General features: G+C 42.4%; 1 protein-coding gene across 3 annotated transcripts in view; it reads right to left on the bottom strand.

Moving 5' to 3' along the window:
* Positions 1–24594, bottom strand: part of LRP2 (LDL receptor related protein 2) — a 217917-nt gene that overhangs the window by 110282 nt on the left and 83041 nt on the right. For 2 of the 3 annotated variants that reach the window (XM_090045537.1, XM_090045539.1), the window contains exons 23-32: positions 22427–22546; positions 20669–20785; positions 19613–19990; positions 18408–18656; positions 17208–17419; positions 16051–16235; positions 15102–15330; positions 12027–12204; positions 9613–9741; positions 4219–4385 (exon numbers count right to left, since the gene is read on the bottom strand). In XM_090045537.1, the coding sequence (XP_089901663.1) occupies positions 4219–4385; positions 9613–9741; positions 12027–12204; positions 15102–15330; positions 16051–16235; positions 17208–17419; positions 18408–18656; positions 19613–19990; positions 20669–20785; positions 22427–22546 (1964 nt within the window). Of the gene's footprint in view, positions 1–4218; positions 4386–9612; positions 9742–12026; positions 12205–15101; positions 15331–16050; positions 16236–17207; positions 17420–18407; positions 18657–19030; positions 19046–19612; positions 19991–20668; positions 20786–22426; positions 22547–24594 lie in introns of all 3 variants that reach the window. The other variant, XM_090045536.1, reaches the window with a different exon arrangement.

Raw genomic sequence — 24594 nt, 5'->3', positions numbered from 1 at the left:
CGGTACATATTGAGGGCTATAGATTGTACAGAAAGGACAGAGTGGGGAAAAGGGGGGGAGGGGTTGCGCTCTATGTTAAGGAGCAATATACATCAACCCTCATCAAGACAGAATCAAAGGATGAGGAAGTAGAAGGACTGTGGGTTAGGCTACATGGGGGGCAAGGAGAAAAGGATTTGGTGGTAGGGGTCTGCTACAGACCCCCACATCAAGGGGAAGAAATAGATTTGGGGCTCCTGAGGCAACTCTCAGAGACCATAAAAGCTAAAGAGGCGGTGGTCATGGGGGACCTAAACTACCCGGACATCTGCTGGGAGACACAGACAGCAAAGTCCCACCGCTCACGCAGGTTTCTAACCTGTGTACAGGACCTCCACCTGACGCAGGAGGTACATGGTCCCGCTAGGGGGAATGCCTTACTGGATCTGGTATTGGCAACGGGGGATGACATAGTAGGGGACCTACAGATCGGTAGCCATCTGGGGGACAGTGATCACCTAAAAGTACAATTCAACATAAGGCGTCGAGTGGGTAAGGTAACCAGTAGGATGAACATGCTGGACTTTAGGAAAGCTGATTTCAGCGAACTCAGGCAATTAGTGAAGGATGCACTGCAGAGTAGTAGTTTTGAAATGATGGGAGCCCAAGAAGGGTGGCTGTGCCTTAAGGAAGCTATCCTTCGAGCACAAAGCGAGACGATCCCCGTGCGAGGTAAAAGAGGGAAAGGGGCCAGGAGGCTTCCCTGGCTGACCAGAGAAATCCAGGGCAGACTAAGGGCCAAAAGGGGAGCACATAAAAAGTGGAAACAGGGAGAGATCACCAAAGAGGAATATACCTCTTCTGCTCGTGCTTGTAGGGAGGCAGTTAGACAGGCCAAAGCTACCATGGAGCTGAGGATGGCAACCCAAGTAAAAGACAATAAGAAATTGTTTTTTAGATATATAGGGAGTAAAAGGAAGGCCCAGGGAGGAATAGGACCCCTGCTAAATGGGCAGAAACAATTGGTGACGGACAGAGGGGACAAGGCTGAACTCCTCAACGAGTTCTTCGCCTCAGTGTTCCTAAGCGAGAGGCACGACAAGTCTCTCACTGGGAGTGTAGGGAGGCAGCAGCAAGGCACCAGACTTCCATGCGTGGACCCTGAGGTGGTGCAGGGTCACTTGGAGGAACTGGATGCCTTTAAATCGGCAGGCCCGGATGAGCTCCATCCGAGGGTACTGAAGGCACTGGCCGACATCATTGCAGAGCCACTGGCGGGAATATTTCAACGCTCGTGGCGCACGGGTCAAGTCCCGGAGGACTGGAAAAGGGCCAGTGTGGTTCCCATTTTCAAGAAGGGGAGGAAGGAGGACCCGGGTAACTATAGGCCAGTCAGTCTCACCTCCATCCTTGGCAAAATCTTTGAGAAAATCATCAAGGCTCACATTTGTGAGAGCCCGGCAGGACAAATTATGCTGAGGGGAAACCAGCACGGGTTCGTGGCAGGTAGATCGTGCCTGACCAATCTAGTCTCTTTTTATGACCAGGTCACAAAACGCCTCGACGCAGGAGGAGGGGTGGATGTCGTATACTTGGACTTCAGGAAGGCCTTTGACACGGTATCCCACCCCATACTGGTGAACAAGTTAAGGGGCTGTGACTTGGATTACTGCACAGTCCGGTGGGTGGAGAATTGGCTGGAGGGTCGCACCCAGAGAGTTGTGGTGGATGGGTCGGTTTCAACCTGGAAGAGTGTGGGCAGTGGGGTCCCGCAGGGCTCGGTGCTTGGACCGATACTCTTTAATGTCTTCATCAGCGACTTGGACGAGGGGGTGAAATGTACTCTGTCCAAGTTTGCAGATGACACTAAGCTATGGGGCGAAGTGGACACGCCGGAGGGCAGGGAACAGCTGCAAGCAGACCTGGACAGGTTAGACAAGTGGGCAGAAAACAACAGAATGCAGTTCAACAAGGAGAAATGCAAAGCGCTGCATCTAGGGAGGAAAAATGTCCAGCACACCTACAGCCTAGGAAATGACCTGCTGGGTGGCACGGAAGTGGAAAGGGATCTTGGAGTCCTAGTGGACTCCAAGATGAACATGAGTCGGCAGTGTGACGAAACCATCAGAAAAGCCAATGGCACTTTATCGTGCATCAGCAGATGCATGACAAATAGGTCCAAGGAGGTGATACTTCCCCTCTATCGGGCGCTGGTCAGACCGCAGCTGGAGTACTGCGTGCAATTCTGGGCACCGCACTTCAAGAAGGATGCGGATAACCTGGAGAGGGTCCAGAGAAGGGCCACTCGTATGGTTAAGGGCCTGCAGGCCAAGCCCTACGAGGAGAGATTAGAGAAACTGGACCTTTTCAGCCTCCGCAAGAGAAGGTTGAGAGGCGACCTGGTGGCTGCCTATAAGTTCGTCAGGGGGGCACAGAAGGGAATTGGTGAGTATTTATTCACCAAGGCACCCCCGGGGGTTACAAGAAATAATGGCCACAAGCTAGAAGAGAGCAGATTTAGATTGGATATTAGGAGGAACTTCTTCACAGTTCGAGTGGCCAAGGTCTGGAACGGGCTTCCAAGGGAGGTGGTGCTCTCCCCTACCCTGGGGGTATTCAAGAGAAGGTTGGATGTGTATCTAGCTGGGGTAATGTAGGCCCAGCACTCTTTCCTGCTTATGCAGGGGGTCGGACTCAATGATCTATTGAGGTCCCTTCCGACCCTAGCATCTATGAATCTATGAATCTATAAATAGGTAAATCAAATTAAGTTGAAAATGTATATGCATTTTGTCAAGGGACAACTTGTCTACTTGTCAACTTGTACTACTTGTCCCTTTTCTTCTTCACTGTGAAAATGTTTTTATTTCTGAAGAAACCTGTAAAAAATACATGACAAAAATTAAAGAAATAGGAATTTTTAATGTTTCTTTAGCAGGGAAAAGCCTAAACAAATGTTAGTGTGGGTGGAGGATGAGAAAGTAACATTCATATTTTGCTGTACAGCATAGTATACAAGAACTCCTAGCTAACACCATGCTTCCAGAACTGAGCACAGAATAAAAATTAAATAGTCCTTGCTAAAGTTTCCTTGCTAAGTCCTTTTCAGAGGTTTCCTCAGACTGTTCTCAGATAGGCTTCTACCCTGCAAAAACTAGGAAATGTTGCTGTAAGATGACCTTAAAGAGAAGGCATTTTTATTAGCTCAGCAGGAGCAGTTATTAAAGTGGTTCTGTCAAATTAAAATGTAGTCATTTTTTTTAAATAGCAATTGAAGCTATTTTCAAAATACTATCTTTCCCCAGAGCCTCCTGTTGTTTTTCCTAATGTTTTCCTGCTTTTAAAAATATATATGTTTCTCTACTGTGCTGCTTCATAAAAAGAGCAACTGTCAGACTGAGGCCCAGTCCTGAAAACATGTATATGACAAGGGTTGTCAACCAGGGGTACACAAACCCGGGTACTTGGGAAGACCCCAGGAGGTACGCAGCAGTGGCATGGAGAAGTGGGGGGCAGATCCAGCAGCACTTTGCACTGTGCTTTTGTTCTCCGTTTCCCCCAGTTGTTGACTGGCCACCGGGTAACCCTCTATCCTGGCCATCAGTTGGCCACCGGGCCCTCTCCCTCCTCACCACTCATTGACGGGCTGCTGGGGGACTCCTCACTTCTCGACTGGCTGCCGGGGGTACACCAAACAATAAAGGTTGAAAACCCCTGATATATGACTATATTTACTCTGATAAGTATATGATTATCTTCACTCTAATGAGTAGGCCATTGAATTCAATGAAACTACTCATAGGGATAAAGATGCCCACCCGTGTACACGATGTTTAGCCTTAACTAAATATAGAGGAGAAACAGAGAAGATGATCATATGAAAAGTATTGGGAAACATTTCTCATAAGATTTCTGATATTTCCTGCTGGTACTTCTGACTGGACGAGGAGTAGCATAACAACATCCTTAATCATGGATGTTTCAATCCTTTGCTTTTAGCTGGACCAAGAAGTGCAAAGCCAGACAACAATGAAAAATAATATAAAAAGGTAAACAGACTTCTTGAATCTACACCAGAAAAATTAAAAAAAGAAAACAAATCAATAAGAACACTTTTTTCAGTTACAGCTGATGTAATTATTATTGGAACATTAGTATGTTTAAAAAAGGCGACAAAACACAATTTTTAAATGAGTGATATTTCTTGATTGCACATTTTAAGCGTAAGTTTTAACTTACTGGATTTTCAACCCAATAGATCATCTGTTCTGAGTCATCGAAGTCAACATCAACACCATTCTGAACCCCTGCTATTGGAACCATGGCATCATTGGTCTTCTCCTCTGGGTTCAGAGAAAGTCCATAAATTATATTATCTCTTACAGCAATTAGGAATGGTTGTTCAACTGTGAAAAGAACAAAATTTAAATGAAAATAATGTTTTAATATATTTCATCCAGTCAAGAAAAAGTCATGCTATACAATTGGTTTTTTCTGCTAATTTAGGACTAGACTGTAAATACTTAGGGCACTTAGGACAAGCTTTTCAAAAACAAGTATTATTGATTATCCTAAAAGGATGTTTAGGCTTCTTAATCAGCACAGTAGAAGAGATGGGAGGATCTCCCACTTAACTCATTAAAATGATGGATATAAGTAAATTTACTCAAGGGCATAAAGATTTGCAGATTATTCCCAATTCAGCAAAATACTTAAGTTTGTGCTTAATTCTATACGAGTACTCTCATCTGTATTCAGCAGTTCACATGGAGAGGAATCTTCAGGAGTGCCCAAAACACATCTACATTGACTCTGTACCATTCTTAAGGCAGCTGTGAAAAAACTAAGTCCTGTCTCCCTGCCAACACCTGCTCTGCAATTGCCAAACCAAACCTGAGGCAGTGAAGATGCCCCTGTATCACTGCTCTCAAGCCCTGCCTAAAAAACCCTTGAGTGAAGAGGTAGAAGAGCCCCCTGGAGAATCCTCACAACCACAGTTTCTGAGTTTGAAGCAGGTGGAGTGGAAATGACTTAAAAAGTCACACCATTTGTAGCATTAACAAAACCTTCCCCATTTCTGTCTGATACCCCCATTCTTAAGCCACCCAGGAAAACTGAAACAGTTCCATCTTTTAATATCAAAATCACAAAACATAAAGAAACTGCAAAAACTAAATTCATGATCAAAACTGCCAACGCCACTTGTAAAAGAAGAAAATGGGCAATGTGGAAAATTATACTTTTTCATCCATATAAGCTTAGCCTTATTAGACATACTAGTTCCTTATGGAGAGTACACCGATATCACTGTGTTGGAAAGAACACTATGCAACAAAAGTGTGCATAGCTTAGTTTAATCTTTTTGTTGGCAGAGTAACCTAAACAATGTCAACACAGATTAGGATCATAATAAATCTCTGAAGAAAAATGGCAAATGCCTATTCTTTTATAATCATTAGCAATAATTAAAATCTTTCACCATGAAAAGAATCAGCAACATGGTATAATGCCCTTTGCTGATAAGATCTGACCTGTAGCAATTCCACTACATAAGTAAAATCTGAAGAATTTTTCTATATACAGGTTTTGAATGTATCACAGAAGTTTTAACTAAACAGTGACAAGAAGCCTGCGCAGATTAAAATGACCTGAAATACTACTGTTCACACAAGCAAATTTCTTTTTGCTTATATAATTTTATGTACTGATCAGTTCTTGAACTTAGAAAAAAACTGAATGGTCTAGGAAGTAAGAATAAGACATTTCAAATACCTCAAAGCTTTGACTAAATACAGTGGCCCAGAACAGAACTGGATCCCACAAATATGTGTATGCACACACATACACACACCAGATGTATGCATGCACACACGCACACAGAGCATTTCATAGACCTCTGTGCTTGATAACAGCTACCTTTTATTTATTTCATCGTGTTCCCTATAACCCCAGCTTTGCACAGACTAAAGAGCATAGTATTCATTTAACAAGTTCATCAATGATGCAGACCATGGAGTCGGAAGTGGGCTGGCCAAGTTCGCCGATGACACCAAACTCTGGGGTAAAGCATCCACACCTGAGGACAGGAGGGTGATCCAGGCAGATCTTGACAGGCTCATGAAATGGGCGGAGGTTTAACACCGAAAATACAAGGTTCTCCACCTTGGGAGGCAAAACCTGCAGCATGCTTATAGGGTCAGCAGTGCTAAGCTGGTCAGCACCATAGATGAAAGGGACTTGGGGGTCATGATTGACCACAAGATGAACATAAGCCTTCAATGTGATGCTGCGGCTAGTAAAGTGAGCAAAACTCTGGCTTGCATCCATAGATGCTTCTCAAGCAAATCCCGGGACATCATTCTCCCGTTGTACTCGGCCTTGGTGAGGCCACAGCTGGAGTACTGCATCCAGTTTTGGACTCCACAATTCAAAAAAGATGTGGATAAGCTTGAGAGAAGCCAGAGGAGAGCCATGCGCATGGTCAGAGGTCAAGAAAACAGACCTTATGATGAGAGGCTGAGAGCCATGAGACTCTTCAGCTTGGAAAAGTGCAGGCTCAGGGGCGATCTGGTGGCCGCCTACAAGTTTATCAGGGGTGTTCACCAGGATCTGAGGGAACGACTGTTCACCAAAGCGCCCCAAGGGATGACAAGATCGAACGGTCACAAACTCTACCGCAACCAATTCAAGCTGGACATAAGGAAAAACTTTTTTACTGTCCAAGCCCCCATGGTTTGGAATAGACTGCCGCCAGAGGCAGTTCAAGCACCCACTTTGAATGCCTTCAAAACAGATTTCGATGTTTGTCTTGCTGAGATCCTATGATCCCTGCTGACTTCCTGCCCCTGGGGCAGGGGACTGGACTCGATGATCCTTCAGGGTCCCTTCCAGCCTGAATGTCTATGGAAAATTCCAGGAGTAGTTCTCATTATAATAAATCTTACTGATAAATGTGTGTTGTGCTTAAAATTAAACACACACTGTTTAATATTCGTGTTATTGTTGTTAATGGTACAGGTTAAATTGACATGGCTCTCTGAAAAGTATTCTGCTAAGAATCAGTGAAAAAAGGAGGAAGCACTGATTTAGCCTTGAAAGTGCAGTTAAAAAGTCAGAGATCCTCAATTTGTCTTAGTCTGGAGGCAGTTTTGTCCTGAAATTGCATGTGCTCAGGAGGTTCCTTGGCAGAGAAACCCCAAAGTACAATGCACTCTTCTATAGCTGGATGAATAAGTTATAAAAAATGCTTTGTTTTATTAATTTAATCTCTTTAGACTTCTGAGTTGCCTGTAAGCAATTGATGATCTTGAATTTTTCTGGAAATTAATTTGATGAAGGATTTCTACAACTACAGACTGATCAAGGGCAGTTCACCAGGGTAATTGGATATGAGAAATTTAAATTACATAGGTAGGGTTGGTTAAATCAAGACACGTGTAATATCTGTAATACTAATGTGTCCCTCCAGATCCTACTGTATTTAGCACTTTGATCTTTTTTACCCAGGAATAAGCAAGCACTACAAAACTTCTGCTTTAGTCTCCATGATCTATCTATTTTTGGTCTGGCAATTAGGCACTGCTAGTCACCAGGGATGTGTGAAGCCGGCCGTATTCAATTAGGATTCAGATTTGGCCCAATTCGGGGGACAGTGATTTGCTTTGCTGGTTCAGATGACTGTCCGGATTATATTCAGCCAAATCCAAATCTGAAGATTCAGTGCTGATTCGGAGAATCAGTGATTCAGCCATAGACACAGCTTTATGTTTTTTCTACATGCCTCAAGGTACCAGGTGTGGCTTGTGAACAATGAGATGGTGGGGTGGATGGAGCATCCCCCAGTAGCACAGCAGGGCCCCCCACATGCTCAACAGCAGGCTCGGAAGTGGACCGGAGGTACTTGCATCCCCCCAGCTCAGAAATCAGCTGCGGGGGGACCCCGGGTGCCCCCCCAGACCTAGAAGGCACCAGTCACCAAGCTAGGCAGCCAGGGGGAATTCCCTGCATGCTCTGCGGTAGACCCAGAAGTGGACCAGAAGTGGTTCTTGTCCACTTCCAGGTCTGCCTCCAAGCACGCTGTGGACCCCACACGCTACCTTGGGATGGTCCATTTGCCCCACCATCTCAGCATTCATGAGCCGCCTGGTACCTTGAGGTATGTAGAAAAAACATAAAGCTGTGTCTATGGCTGATCTATCAAATCTCTTTGAATCTCTCCAGATTGAATTGGAGGCTTCTGATTCGATTCAGACAGATTAATGGGTCTCCCGATTCAATTTGGATTTGGAGATTTGGCCGCTGAATCGGGCCAAATCTCCTCTGAATCAAATCAACAACCAAAGCTTCACACAGCCCTACTAGTCACATGCATCACATCAGGGTATTCCTTTGGTTTTCTGGTCGGAGAAGTGACCCCATGGAAGACCGTACAGGTCTGGTCACCTATGATCAAGGAACTAAATTTCAGACTGGAAGCTGTGCAGGGAAGGGTGACTAGGATGGTCATGGAAATAGAGAACCCATTCTTCCTATAAAAAAGGAGACTGTGAGGTTGTATCTCTAAAGCAGCAAAAGCATGTTTCAGCAAAGACAGAGATGAGAATGCCACAGCCACCCACTTGTGTCAGGATGCTCAAGACCTAAAAGTTCACTAGGAGCACTACTCCGGGTTGTCTCCACTGTTTATTCTCAAGCTCATCATTCCAAGCAGGCCTCAGAGCACCCACTGGAGATGAGCGTGGAGCAGCCTCACCGCTGAACTTCCAAGTGTGGATATTGTCAGCAGATGTAAGTCGGCAGGGCATGCTCAGCACCAGTGTCCCTGGTACCAGCCAGTGCCAAAGTACAGACATGCCCTAAAAAAACTGGAATCAAAGGCTGAAAAGGGATACGACTGTTTTCTATAAATATATAAGGAGGGTGAACAGCAGACAGGAAGAAGAGCTGCTTAAGCTAAAGGTCAGTGTTGACACAAGGGCAAATGGGTATATACTGGCCACTAACAGATTTAGGCAAGAAATGTGAAAAAGGATTGTAACAAATAAAAGGAGTGAGGAGCTCCTGTGACCAGAAACCTAACAAGTTTTAAGATAAAATAGAGCTGGGTCAGTTTATGAAAGGGATCTTACAATAAAGATTGCCAGGCAGTAATTTAATGCCTCAGGTGATCCCCTCCAGTCATGTGTCTTACCTCCATAGGAATGCAAATCTTAGGATCAGGCTTACTGACAGATATTTACAATTATGACAAGCTATGAATATTCAGTAATTATTAGCAATTAGTAACTCTTTCCAGACATATTTCTCCCAAAAATAAAAAATGATATGCAGAGCAGAGCTAAAAATCTGGGTTGTTTTAAAATGCCTAGAAAGTAGTCAAGCTCTTTAAAAAAACAAAAAAACCCAAAAACAAATCTAACTGCTTAGCATCTGAAACCCTGGCAGGGAGCACTTCCAAAAAACTGGCCCTATATCTAAACAAAAGTCTATATTCCAGGCTTCTGACTTGCAATCAGCCTGAAGTGAAGGATATAAATTCCATGAACAATGATCCACAGTTGTGTGCACTGCCTCCAACACTGGCAGAGGCATGGATTCAGTGATCTAATACCGTTTTTTTCCACAGCTCATTACCTCTCATGCAGTTCACATTATCAGGGGAAAGTGTCCATCCTGAAGGACAGGCACAAGAATAGAATCGTGGTCCTGATGAAGAAAGCAGGCAGAGGTGGCTACAGGAAGCTGATGCACATGAATTGATACCTAAGAGTAAACAGAAAGCTCTAGTAAAATTTAAATGCAACTATACAGTAACAGACTGATGAAGTTCCATTTGATGCTCTTAAAGTCAAAACTGTATTATATCCACTTTTGTATTTATCTAGATCAGAAACCATGTGCACAGCCACCACAACACTGAATCACTTTGCTATTAGAGCAGTGGTTCTCAGCCGGAGTTCCATGAGATCCTTTCAAGGGTGCCATGCCATATTAGCTCTGTTAGGTGTGTAAACACCTACATATGATTCACAGGTAAAATCAAAGGTTGCATCCCCAAGAGTGGGAACAAGTGTTTTCCCAGAGACAAACACCAACATATGTGCAGCTGCTACTTGTCCCCAAGGAACGTCTGCGCATGCACATGCTGGTGCATGACATTGCCCTGGGTGGGGTAGGAAGCAGGGGCCAGCACCTGGGCTGGCCCCAGCAGCCCTACCTGGGGTCCTGGGGGCCTCCAGGGGCTGTAGCCACAGTGATCTGGCAGCAGGGAGCCTGGCTGGCAGCTGGAGTATGGCTCTAGCTGCCCAGGCTCTAGTTTCGGTACAGCACACTGCTGCCATGTGTGCCACCCCACTAATTTTAGGTGTGGATTTTTTTGACACTGGGATCTCCCAGTGTCAAACCCTCCTACCCCCCAGCAAAGATAGCAGTGCAGGGAATGCCTGAATGTTCAGCACACGCAGTGTGCAGCACCGCACACAAGTGTGCAGCACCACACATAAGACATATATGCACTTGTCTGGACACACCCAAAGATTTCAAATAGGAATCCACAATATCAAAAACATTCCTACTTGCTGTGATCTTTTTGAGTTCTTCCCAACAGAAGAATTGCTCTGTAATTTTTCTGTAGTGAAAAAATGAGTGAAAACTAGGAGCTGGCATTTTCCAAGAGGTGCCTTGAATCTGATGAGGGGTGCCTTGAGTCCAGTGAGGGATGCCTGGAGTCTACAAAGGTTGAGAACCACTGTATTACAGCAACAAGACTGTTAACATGCTGGTCTTTCATTATGTTTCATTTTGTATCTTTGGTACCTCAGGCACTGCATGGAGAGCTACAGGATTCTCTCTCATGTTTTAGCCTTGTCAATAGTAGCGAATTTAGCATGTTTGGATTAGTCATCAAGTTTGGCACTTTTTAGGGAGCCTAAAGGGATTATATAGAACTTTGATTCTTCGTAAGGTTAGCTTCCTTAGCTGTCTGCAAAGATGAGGTTTTGCAAACTATCCGAGAAAATGTATAGCCACAGCAAGCTGCTATGTGGAACCACTGAGCCACTCCAGCTTTATTTCAAAAGCCAATGCTTCTCCAATCAACTGTGTGGGACCCATTGCTGTGCACCAGTGGAGTGTAGATTCAGTGCCCTTTGAGGTAAAAGTCACAGCAAACAGCTAAGTGCCTCGTCCTTGATTCAGCAACACACTACAAATTAAACAGGCTGTGAAACACCCAGACAGAAAATCTGTGTTCCACTTTACTTAGCCACCCAAATCACATTCAAATTTACTGTAGCTGGGTGGCTAACTCCTTGGGCCCCTTGAAAAATCCAAGGCAACTTTTTTTTAAATTGCAAAGGACCTAAGTAAGCATAGTCCCTATTGATCACTGCTTTTTACTATCCATGCAAGTTTGATAATTTAGTTTTTTGTTACAAATTTGCCACTAAAGTTCTTATGGAGTTCCCAGAAAGAGCCATCATTAAACCATATTTTGTAACCACCACTGCCAAGTAGCAGCAGGAGCTTATTCTAAGTGGCACAGAAACTCAAGGATACAATACAATCATAAAAAAAGACCTACTGTAAAGTTCAAAAGACGTTAACAAGAACCAGTTACATATTGTAGTAAAGTGACACTATGAAGACAAGCATAAACACAGACTATCTACAGGCTTCACTGTTCTTACAAGGGAAAGGCATAGCCACAAGAACCACTTACTGCAAGATAAGGAAGGGTAGAGGTTTAGCACATCTCCTACCCCAACCCCAGATAAACACTGATAGCAAAGCAACTCCAGAGACCAGTTCCTTATATGCATATTGTCAGTTTTGTTTTTGTGTTACCAAGGCTAGCTTGCCTTAATTACTACCAGGTTATTCAACAGTTTCGATGGACTGGAACAACCTTCAATAGCTTGCAAGCAGTATAAATTATATGTTTATTTTCACACAGAACATATCTTGACACGCATGATTCATAGTGTTTTATTAATAAGCAACCTGTAGGGTTTGCTTTTGTTTTGCTGAAGTTATTTTGTTTGACTTACCACCTGGTTGTCTAACAGGATGGACTGCTACAATCCCTAAAGGCTGGTTAATGTTGTAAATAATCACTGTTTGGTTTCCTCCATGCCATTTGTTGGCCCGAATGACTCGGTGTGTGTATCTGTCACTCCAATAAACAAAATCTTCAAAGAGAGTCAGAGCATGTGGATGCTGTAATATCTAAAAAGAAAAAACATTGACCAATTTAGTCCCAGAGGTATTATCATCTAAAGCTTGTGTTGAAATATCACACAGCACAATGACTGAGCTGAGCACAGTGAAAAACACAGCAGCTGTGTCCCAACAGATATCTTTCAGGTGATGTACAAATGATCCACACTTTCCCCTGACAAAAAGGTGCCAATTGCTTTTATGGGGAAATACATTTTTCAATAGAAAAAGCTTGTCTGGGTGATCAACAGCACTGTGGAAAATTGCAAGCTAGTGTGGAGGATAAATAGGTAGGTACAGTGTCTCCAAGGCACAAACAGAAAAATATATGGCAGTTTGGTGCCTAACTTTTCACCCTTTCTACTTTTGAAACCTCCTCTGTATTCTACTGGGCTGCTGGAGAGGATTGCTTACCCAAGCCTTATTTAAAAAATTAGCATGAGTGTGAGTTGAGGTAAAGGCTACAAATGGTGCTAGTTCCCATTTTACAAGAACTGGTTTATCCTGTCATAGAAAAATTGGGTCCCAGTTTCAACTACTGTTGGTCTACACATCTTTGTTGACTTATAATGAAGTTATATATACCATCCTGTTTATACCAGCTGAGGATCCAGCCCCTCACCTTTGCAACTGAATAACTAGAATTTGACTTCATGTGAGCCACAACATGGCAACAGTTATCAACACTGTAACTTTAATAAAAAAGAACTAAAAAACCACACGAAGAAAAAGTTGGCTCCCCCAACACACAAATGCATGTCCACCTGCCCCCGTCCACGCTTTTATCAACTAAATGAACATGAGAAGGTTTTGCGTGCCACACAGTGGCCTCGCCTGCTCTAAAGTCAGCTATTATTGCTGGTATATATTTAGTTATCATTTGTACTGAAAAATTAAAACTGCATTCTCTGAAGTTACTCCGATTAAGTTCACATTTTCCTTTAGGGACTTCTCTCCGAGAATTACACAAACCCCATCTGAAGTGGGTGACCTACTGCTAGAAAGAATCTTGAAAATCTTACTTATCCAGTAAGATTTAGCTGAAAAATTAGCTGAAAACTTGGAATTATGCTGCCCAAAAAAATTAATTAATGTGATTCACAACAAGACACAGAATATATCTTGAGTACAAAAGACATTAAAAGTTGGCTGAATGCACATCGTTCAAGTATAGATTATGATGACATTTCTATCCCATATAAGAGGAAAGATTTTTGTTTCTATATGCAAGTATTTATGTGTATAAATCTTATTAGCACATATAGAAATATCATATATGTATTCCTACTTATATGTAGGCTTCTAATGACACTAGTACTAACTCTGTTTAGTACTAAATAAAATCCTTCTTGTGCTTAAAAACCTGCATAAAGTGTGGGCAGGCAGTAAAGAAGACAAAGCTGTAATACAAACAGCAAGGCATACAATGAAGAGATATAGGCAAGAGCTCAATGACAAACTCAAATATGGTAGTAGATATGTGCTGCTACCATGCTGGAACACACTTCAAACAGAGATGAAACACAGTTTGCACACCCCAAAAAACCCTGAAATGCTTTACTCACAAAACTGGTTAGCATGTGTGCTTCTCTCAATAGCAATTACAAGCAGCAGAGAGAGCTTAACTCAGAGGTAAGCAAAATATGGCCTGTGGGCTGAATCCAGCCAATGGAGAGTCTTTGTCTGGCCCACAGCAGGTCTCTTGGTCCCACCTGGCCCAGGCACCATCCAGCTATGGTGTGCCTTGCCACCCCCTGGGCAAACAGCCCAGGCAGCAGTGGCTCCTTCCAGCTGCTGCTGCCACTGGCCCAAGCCCTGTAGTACCGGTGGGGACTCACATGCACAGCCCCAACCTGCCCACTGCCTGCTCTGGACTCACCTGCCCAAGCTGAGGAGCAGCAGCAGCAGCAGCCAGGCAGAAACTTGTGCTCAGTACAAGGGAAAAGACACCCCTCCCCCTCGCCACTGCCTTGCCCTTCCTGCTGCAGCTGCCCAGAGCCTGCATCTGGGAATGCCCTGCAGCTTCTCTGCACTGCCACTGCTGCCCCACTGGGCAGCCCAGAGGTGGTGGCAATGGCAGCAGAGACACAGAGCAGCCTGGCATGGGCTCTGGGCAGCTGAAGCAGGAAGGGCCCAGTAATGGCAAAGGGAGAGGGGCTGCTTTTCCCCTCCGTGCTCAACAACAATTTCTGTCCAGCCACTGCCACTACTGCTGTTGCTCAGTGTAGGCAAGTCTGGAGCAGCCACAAAACAGGCCGGGTCAGGGCTGTGCACGCTGGTCCCCATCAGCACCACGCAGATGGGGCCAGCAGTGGCAGCAGCTGGAACAAGCCACTGCTGCCTGGGCTGCCTAGAAAGACAATCCAGCCACGGAGCTGCCCCAGCCCTCCTGAGTGCCCAGTGGGTAGAGGCTCCCACTGGGGAGGTGCTACCCTGGCTTAGCTACACCAGCAGGATGTTATAGTGATGCCTGGATATCTCTGGATGGCAAGATGTATCTTTACCTTTCATAGACTACACTGTAGGGTAATATGTTGCTCTTAAAGCCAAGCTCATTGTTGATTATGAATTTAGAATTCATACAACTAGGGCCAGAAAGCAGGGAAGAAAGCCAGTGCTTAGTCCCCACTAGACAGCCGGTGCTTAGTCCCCACTAGTCTAGGATTTGTGAGCACTTAATTGAATTTCCTACTTCGGTCACTGACTTCCTATATAACCTTGGACACATTACATAAACTCTATGCCTCAGTTCCCATCCATAAACTAAGGGTAAAATGAGTTCACCTACTTCACAGAGGTATTCTGAGGACAGTTGCAAGGCATTGACACTGTTGTAATAGAGATCATATAGACAGCACTGTCATAGCACAGCTGGAAATGGGTCAAGGGTTCATTATTACTCTTACCAAATCACTCGCTACCACCTGTCGCCTGTGATTGCCATTATAATCACAAAAATCAATATAATCAAGATAAGCATCAGCAAAGTAGAGCAGTTTATTTGGATAATCAATGGAAAGTCCATTAGGCCAGTAGATTTTATCACTAATGATAACTGTTCGCATTGTCCCATCCATGCTAGCTTTTTCAATTCGAGGATTTCGGCCCCAGTCTGTCCAGAACATCACATGAGCACTGCAAAAAATAAGTTCTGGTAATTAATCAGAGAAAAAACATTTGGCTGTTAAGAAATGTTAGCCTAAATAGAAACAATACTTTTTAAAAAGTTACAATGTAGTAAAAGTAACTGAAATCAATCAGTTTAAACAGTTTTAACAGTAATTTCTTCCAAAGTATGAAGTAGACCCATAACATTTTCCCAGTGAACCTCTTCTTAAAACAGTATTGCAATTTTAAACTATTAACTGGTAACTTGAAGTTACTTTATAATCACACGTGTTTCCAAGACACCCAGTTTTGTGCCATATAACCACATCATGTTATACAATATGTAGCTATATACACTATGTACTATAACATTATATAAACATTATAATATAATATAATAATTTTCTTTAAATAATAACTTAATTATTTAAAATTATACAACATAACCTCCAGGGATACATATTATAACATCTATTTTTACATAATCAAGACAGCTTATTAAAATGAAACAAAGTACTATAATGCTGTGTTAAATAATGTTTTGGATAAAACTGTCTTAATTAACCAAGATTTATGAGTGAACTAGATTACTAAACTCAAAACTGCCTATATATGGACCCTGTAATTTACCATTACAATGAGCATGGGTATTGAATATTACATTTGGATAAACAATGGAATTATTTTTCTACTTTAATCATTATGAAAACATATTTTTTTCAAAACAAAAACATAAAAACATCTTACTCAATTCTGGGATCTAACACTAGTCCCCTTGGGTTTGTTACATTTTCACTAATCAGCACAGTCCTGTGGTTCCCATCCATTCTAGAGACTTCAATTGTTTCCAGAACAAAGTCTGTCCAGTAAAGATTGCGACCTACCCAGTCTACCGCTATACTTTCAGTCACGGTGACACCACTGTCAAATACCTATTAAAAACAAAAAGTTAGTTCCTCTGAAGGTATCACTCTTTCAAATTAAATATTAATAACATATCATAAAACACAATAGATATAGGAAAGGCAAATGACCTTCACTCTTTAGATTTCTCATACAGAATGAAGGCCAGAATGCAAACCCAGTCCTTCAACTGGTAAGAAATTACTCCCCTGAGTCATCCTACTGACCTCTGTGAAACTACTCAAATGAGTAACAGCACACTAGCAACAATACAGATTTACAATCTAGTGCTGAGAAAGTAGTAGTCAAAGGGTGTGTCCACATGTGCAATTAAGGTTACTGAGCAGTAATATAATATGCATTAAACTGTGCCCAGAAACGTATCTATATGTGCACCCCGCAAGGCACAGATTTGCTTCCAATGGCAACAGCCCAGTCCAAGGCTGCTCCTGCCTGGCTCAGCCCCCCATACCAGCCAAGGGGAGCACCTGTCCCCATGTGCATGGAGATGGGAGACAGCTTCCCCTGAAGCCAGCACAGCTCCCTCCGCATGGGGCTTCACAGCAGTGCAGTACTGCACACTAACTACTGTGTGGTTAATCTACTATCTGTACCTACCAGTAGTAGCAGTAGACTAATTTACAGTGCAGTAAATGTTGCACACATATAAATGGTGGTGCTTTACTGCACAGTATATGAGTCTACTGTGCAGTAAAACATCTCATGTAGATATGCCCAAAGTAGCATTATCTCATCTCACACATGAATAAGTGTATAAGCATGTGGGTGCACATGTGTGTAAACACATGTAAATTTCCTAATAACAGTTTCTCCTTCAGACTTTTGTATATAATGCAGCTTCACTTTCTGGAAGTTTCTTTTCATTTCAATAACTAGAGGTCTGCCTCTTAAATTTTTGTTAACTGAAAATCTAGTCTCTTCCAGTCCCTTTACTCAATGATAAGAAAGAGAATATATTTCTATTATTACTAAAGACTTACTATTTTTCGTTGTGTTCCATTTTTATAAGCACTCCAAATTTTATCCTGTGTAGTGTCAGACCAATAGATGCGATCTGTGACTGAATCAAAATCAATAGCTACTATGTTCCTCCCATCTCGAACAAGAGAATAAATGATGTGTGCCTGAGAGGTGATGTTGTCTGCAACAATCTGATTACGGCTCGCCACTAATAAGAGAAGATTCCCAGACTCTATCAAAGAAAAGAAATTAATACAGGTAAGCCAAGCAATAGAAATTTACTAAAATATTTAGAGCAAGTGACAGCAACCTACAGCCTGAGGGCTGGATCTGGCCAATGGACCCTTTGGATCTGCCTTGCAGAGTTGTGGCTTTGGCAGCAGTTAGCAGCGGGAGCCTCTGCCATACCATCACACCACAGCCAGACAGCAGGGGCTTCAGTGGAAGAAGGACTCTGCCCATTTCATGCTACAAGCAGGCAGCAGGAAGATTCAGTGGAGGCAGCCAGGTCCCAGGAGTAGCCTGCCTCAGCCCCAAGCTTGTTCGTTCCCAGCCCTGCCAGAAACCGTAACCAACCCCTGATAGAATATCCTGCTAGGAGAAGAAAACATACCACATCTCTTTAGTCTGTGTTACGCCTATTTAACACAAAACTTTTTTGGGTAGGCATGAGAAAAAATATACCAAAACCTTAACAACAGTTGATGCCTCAAGTGTTTTCATCATTTTGTCCTTAGACTTAATGATTTATTTCAATATTATTACAGCTAAAATGGGATTCTGCCCTAGGTAAAATGACCTCCTTGTACTCAGTTTAACAAGTGCATATTAAACCCAGATTTTCTTATTCAAACATAGGATCATATGAAAGCGGGGTTGGAAGGGACCTCATGAGGTCATCTAGTCCTGGCTCAAGCCAAGATCACCCCTGACTAAATCCTACCACTCAGGTGTCTGTCTAACCTCCACTTAGCCATAGGTGACATCATTATTGTACAAGGTACTAATTACTTGGATGCCACAACCAAGCAATTCTTTTTTCAAGGTTCTTTGTAAAAAATCTACTTTATAAATACTTACTTACTAGCTAATCTCACAACTAGCTGCTTTAATATTACTTAAAATGTCCATTTTATAATCTTTATGCAAATAGCTGTATGCCTGACACACTGGACAGTACCTATCTTGTTTACTTCTTAGGATTTATCAGTATTTCTCACCTGCAGCTTTACAAGTCCTTTCATTAGCTTCTAAAATGTACCCTTCATCACAGTAACACCTAAAAGATCCTCTTTCATTGTAACAATGCTGACTGCAAAAGCCTGGAGGATCACATTCATTGATATCTTCACAGGTCTTGGAGTCATTTGCAAGTTGGTATCCAAATGGGCATGTACACTGAGCTCCAAAGGGCCCTTGAATGCACTGATGAGTACAGCCAGCATTGCTGTCAGAGCAGCTCTCTTGATCTAAAATGGTGTTGTGGGGAACAAGCAAATATTTGTTAAAGCTTTCCATATTGAGGTCAATGCCATACATTTCCACTAGAAGCCAAATTTTACTTCCAAAACACACCCACAAAGCTCCAAATTATTTAGTTGCTAGATCTTCTATCAGCATCCTAAAATATAATACATATCAAATTCACAAAAGTGACAGTAAACAAGTAATATTTTTCACTCTATGCCATAAAATAAATTCTAAATCTAAGGGTATTTTTAAAGTTTCAGAATAAATAAGTTAGCTGGAAGTACATAAATCATCTATCTACATAATCACCATAAAATGTGAATCTAAAATAATATTAGTATACAAGAATCTAAGATATATTTTGTAATCATACCTGGCTGGGGTTCATCTGAGAGTGTGCATTGATTAAAGAGAGAAAGGAAGGAAAGAAAGAAAGTTATACTGAGTGAAAATCAACAGACATAATCAACATAAAATTAAATTCCGGCTAGACATAGGGCTTAGAATTTCTTCCTGATTTTAAAGTTAGAAACATCAAGGAAATACAAAAGGGGAACAAATTTCATTTTCAATTAAAGCATCATTGATTAAAATCAGTTTTTATGAAGTCAATGTATTCAGGACCCCATGCACTGCTAGCCTATTCTTACACACCTATACAAAACAAAATCTTTGCTGGAGTTGATGTAAGTTTGGTCTGCGTAACTGGAGGCAGGACTGGACTCACAATCATGTGCAATTAATTCATGTCATGCCCTTTTGCTGGAAGTTGCAATTTGTACGTCTGAGATTCACGCTTCACAAAGTTTCTTATTGAACCCCAATACATTTCTGAGTTCATTCTAGAAATGTTGTTATTATGCAGCATGTGCTGCTGTGAACTAGTGTATTGCATTATACAGCACATGGGTTTCTAATCCACCCAATCTAATCTATATGCTAAATGGTAACTTACTACACAGTGGGGATTCATCAGCTCCATTAGGACAATCCGCAACATTATCACACACTTTGCTCAGGTTTACACAAATACTGTGACCTGGACATTGCCACTGCCAACTGGGGCACCGGAAAGGCTGAGTTGGACAGTCTCTCTCATCACTCATATCTCTGCAATCATTGTCACCATCACAGATCCATGCTCGAGAGATGCAGTTTCCATTGTCACAGCGGAAAAGAGAGGGAGCACAGGTCCTGGCAGGACACGTTTGATGTTCATCTGAACCATCTATACAGTCAGGATGGCCATCACATTCCCAATTAGAAGGAATACAACTGCCATCTGACTGACACTGGAATTCATTCTGGTGGCACATTCCTGGTGGTCTTGTAGCTGAAATAGTAATGTAGAGTGGTCAAGAAAGTATTTATATTTTCAGACAAATACTTCAGGTCTAATTCTATAGGTGCAAAGGAAGGAAATCAATTTCCTTCCTAGGAAACTGTAACAAGCTGCAATCAAGGCTATAGACAGGAAGTTTCACACACTCTATAGTATATAAAATATATACATTAAAATAAATATATTTTAATGTGGAAGTAATTCACTTCTTAATACATATACACGCTCACATAGAGTTATGAGCTGCAAGCCTGTTGAAACAGCAGTTATAACTCAAGTATTTAAAATCTGGAGCAATTTAAACAGTACAAGATTATTCAAAGAGCTATGAAACACTGGAAAGATTTTAATCAGGAAGTACAATATCCAAAAACATTTCATAACTCTCAATGCTCTTACATTTTATTTCCCAGTCTAACAAAACAATGTTAGAGATTAATTTTGCCAAATTTCTTATTCAAGTCTTGGACCCACAAAGGTAGCAGACTCCAAGTCTATGCTAGGAAATTTGCTGATGGGCTTGTACCTAAATCATCCAAAATTTCTGCCTAGAAAAAATACTACTAGATTGTTCTATATAGCTGCCCTTTCGGGTGAGATAAAAGAAAGTTTTCAAAATCTTTATCTCATAATTTGAACTTTTATTTTAATATAAAATAATGTACTTACGACAATTAGCTTCATCCGAGTGATCATTGCAATCAAAAACACCATCACACTGATAAATAGTACGGATGCACTGGTCTCCACTTGCACATTTAAATTCTGAGGCAGTACAGTTATACACTACAATAAAAAGTAAGTACAGTATTATATTAGCTGTCATGAACTTGATGAGTTCATAGGGTATCATGCATGTTTTCTTAAGTTTGTTTTACTCAAGGTGGCAGGTGCGATCTCTACAGACAGGTAATGTCAAGATGTATTTAGCCTTATTGTCTTTATATTTATATGCACTGTGGTATTTGTCATAAAAGGTATTGTTTACGTTATAATAGGACCAGGATTGCATGATACAATAATGACTTTCAAGTGATAAACTATGAGTTTCTTTGGCATCCATGAGAGCTTCACAGCCTGAATTCCTGAAGAAGAAGAATCGCTAAGAATTAGCATTTGACATGAGTCATTTACTCATCTCCCTTTCAGACAGATGTGCTCTGAGGTGCAGCTACCAGGCCCTTCCAGAGAATGATGAATTTACAATTTAAAAGAAGGGGCCATAGGAATAATACCAAGCTATTCAGATTATTGGGTGGAAGGATATTTCTTGCTGTGGAGTAAGTATGTGAGGCAGCATCTTAGAAATACAGGATTAATATTCTCCATATCTGAAAGGATGTACACATTCTCCTGGTCTAGGAAAACACATGCACCTTGTACGAAGGGCAGGAATTTATATGCATAACGTTGGCTCCCTAAAATCCAAAGGGTGATGTATATAAATGGCCAGATAAAAATTGTACTTAATTTTTTTCCTGGAGAGAATGACGGGGTCTCTAGTTTTCCTGGGGCACAGGGAAACAGTGAAGTCCCTCAGCTAAATGTTGAGCTGAAACTGCAGTCTTGGATTTAAGATGCAAGGTAAGAGCAGGTTATTGTTCTGATATGTTCTTTTGTTTGTGGATTCTTATAACTCTGTCTATATCTCAGAATATAGCTAGTGATTTGTTATGCTTGTTTTTATTTTTATAATAAATGTTTTTGTCATCTTTTATTGTTGTCAGTGTTCACTGTGATGTCAGAGTAGTTGACCACACAGGCAGGCCTCTTTTCCAGAAGGATGGATCAACATTTTCTGACTGCATAACCAGACAAGGGTGTGACTCTTACAGCTGGAAAAGTCCCCTGAGCTAAGAGCTAGCAAAGCCTGCATGAGACAGACACAGCTGAGGTGCCGTAGGTCAGGGAGGTGACCTCTGAAGCATCTTAGCCTGTTCTTGGTGGTCAAGCAGCAGACAGCAGAGAGGGGTTTGGAGGTGAAGGTGTGAGAACACCCTGGGAGTGTGAATCACAGGAGTACCCTAGCTACTTCTAGGGTCAGAGCATGTCACATTAGCTATAACTTTTTAAAGGGCAGATTGTGCCCAGCTTTTCTGTGGGTACACAAGAAAGAGCACAAAGAAGTCCAGGTTTAACTGCCAACCTGGTGCATGAAACTCTTGTAATTGTCCTCATACATACAGTTATTAATGTAACTGTGTATTGTCCATTCAAGTATCTCTGGACTCTTTCAAACCATGAAAGTGCAGATCCTTGTTGGGAATAAGATGGAGCTGCTCCAGATGCAACATTTCTCCTACTAGGTCCTCTGAATAGGAAGTCTAATGCTATATGGGTTGCTGTGGAGCAGTGATTCCTGCTTCCTCTCTGCTCCATGGGAAGGTTTTGTTTCTAAGGGGATACAGTGGGGGCAATTACACTTACCACAGTCATGCTCATCTGCCCCATCTACACAATCCTTATCCCCATCACAAACATAAAGTGGGTCTATGCAACGATGGTCAGGGCACTGAAACTGACCGGGTTCACATGTCCCTGTGAAGGCTGTTAAGAAAAATACATAAAGTAATGAATGAATAAAGAGGTTTTCTTTCTCCTTTTCTCCTTGATCCAGTACAATATTCAGAACATAAAGACATATACATTTCTTGAGCACATACTTGTACATGCTGTACACATTGTCAACTGGCATAATTGTTGTAAGACACATACAGTCAATTGCCCCATTCGTTCTCTCATAACATGTATGTTTCAAAATATATATATGTCTGCAGCATTTGGGCCTTGGTTTCTTTGTAAACAACAAAGGATGGGATTACGCATTCTTTCAATGATGGTACAAGTGTCCCAGTACTCTGGCCACATAAAAGTGACTACTTTGTACTGTCGGTTGGTTTTGATGCTTCGGTGTTAACTAGGGGCACAGACATGGAGTGGACTCAAAGGGGAGGGGGAAGCTGATCCTTCTGAACACACAGCAGCTCTTATGCTGTAACTGCTACATATGCACAAACCCAAGCAACACAAGTGAGCTAAATCATCCCAACTCTTACCTGGATGAAGCAGGGTTCAAGTTTAAGTGGTTTTGTTGCTCTTGTACTGCCACAGGTTCCCTCACATGGAACTATTACAACATAATGTCACAGAACTAAGATGTGATTGAAATAACAGAGACTCGGTGTGACAGCTTGCATGACTGGAGCACTGTCATGGATTGATACAAACTATTCAGAAAGGACAGGAGGAAGAGGAGTTGCGCTTTATGTAAAAGATCTGTATGATTATTCAGAGCTCCAGTATAAAACTGGAGATAGGACTGTTGGAAGTCCCTGGGTTAGGGTCAGAGGGAACAGAAACAAGGATGATGTTATGGTGGGTGTCTGCTATAGACCACAAGACCAGGAGGATGAGGTGAATGAGGCTTTCATCAAACAGCTAGCAGATGTTTTCCAGTCACAAGCCCTGGTTCTCATGGGGGACTTTAATCACCCTGACATCTGCTGGAAGGGCAATACAGCAGTGTGCAGGCAATCCAGGAAGTTTTTGGAGAGTGTTTGGGACACCTTTCTGGTGCGAGTGTTGGAAAGGCCAGCTAGGGGCTGTGTTCACCTTGATCTGCTGCTCACAAACAGGGAAGAATTGGTGAAGAATGTAGAAGTGGATGGCAACTTGTGCAGCAGCAACCATGAAATGACTGAGCTCGGGATCCTAAGGAAAGGAAGGAAGGAGAGCAGCAGAGTAAGGACCCTGGACTTTAGAAAAACAGACTTTGAGTTACTCATGGAACTGATGAGCAGGATCCCCTGGGAGGTCAGTCTGAGGGAAAAAGGAGTCCAAGAGATCTGGTTGTACTTTAAAGAACCTTTATTGATAGTGCAGAAGATCCCAATATGCAGGAAGACTAGCAAGTATGGCAGAAGACCGGCTTGGCTTAGCAGGGAACTCTTCGGTGAGCTCAAACAGAAGAAGGAAGCTTAGCAGAAGTGGAAACTTGGACAAACGACTAGGGAGAAGTGTAAGAATATTGTTCAGGCAGGCAGGGATGAAATCAGGAAGGCCAAAGGGCAATTGGAGTTGCAGCTAGCAAGGGAAGTGAAGGGTAATAAGAAGAGTTTCTAGAAGTATGTTAACAACAATTCTCCCTATTGTCACTCATAAACTCCTATTCTCACAGATAAACTTTTCTTCTGACAGATAAACTGAGCAGCTGTGATGCAGATGATTACATGGTCAGGTGGATGGCTAACTGGCTTATGGGTCACATCCGGGGTGGGGGGGTGGATGGGTTAATATTGACCTGGAAGGGTGTGGGCAGTGGAGTCCCACACGGCTTGGTTCCTGGACCTGTGCTGTTCAATGTCTTCATCACTGATGTGGATGAGGGCGTGGAAAGTATTCTGTCCAAATTTGCAGATGATACCAAATTATGGGGTAAAGTTAACAAACTAGAGGGTAGGGAATGAATCCAGGTGGATCTGGATAGGTTGGAAAGGTGGATAGAACAGAATAGGATGCAGTTCAACAAGGACAAGTGCAAGGTGCTGTATCTAGGGAGAAGGAATCACCAGCATGCTTACAGGATGAGGGAGAAT

The sequence above is a fragment of the Crocodylus siamensis genome, chromosome 4 (genome assembly GCF_052110815.1).
Source record: "Crocodylus siamensis isolate JL-2025a chromosome 4, ASM5211081v1, whole genome shotgun sequence".
NCBI classification, from domain to species: Eukaryota; Metazoa; Chordata; order Crocodylia; family Crocodylidae; genus Crocodylus; species Crocodylus siamensis.
The sequence above is the reverse complement of the archived record's forward strand: the minus strand, read 5'-3'. Positions and strand labels throughout refer to the sequence as shown.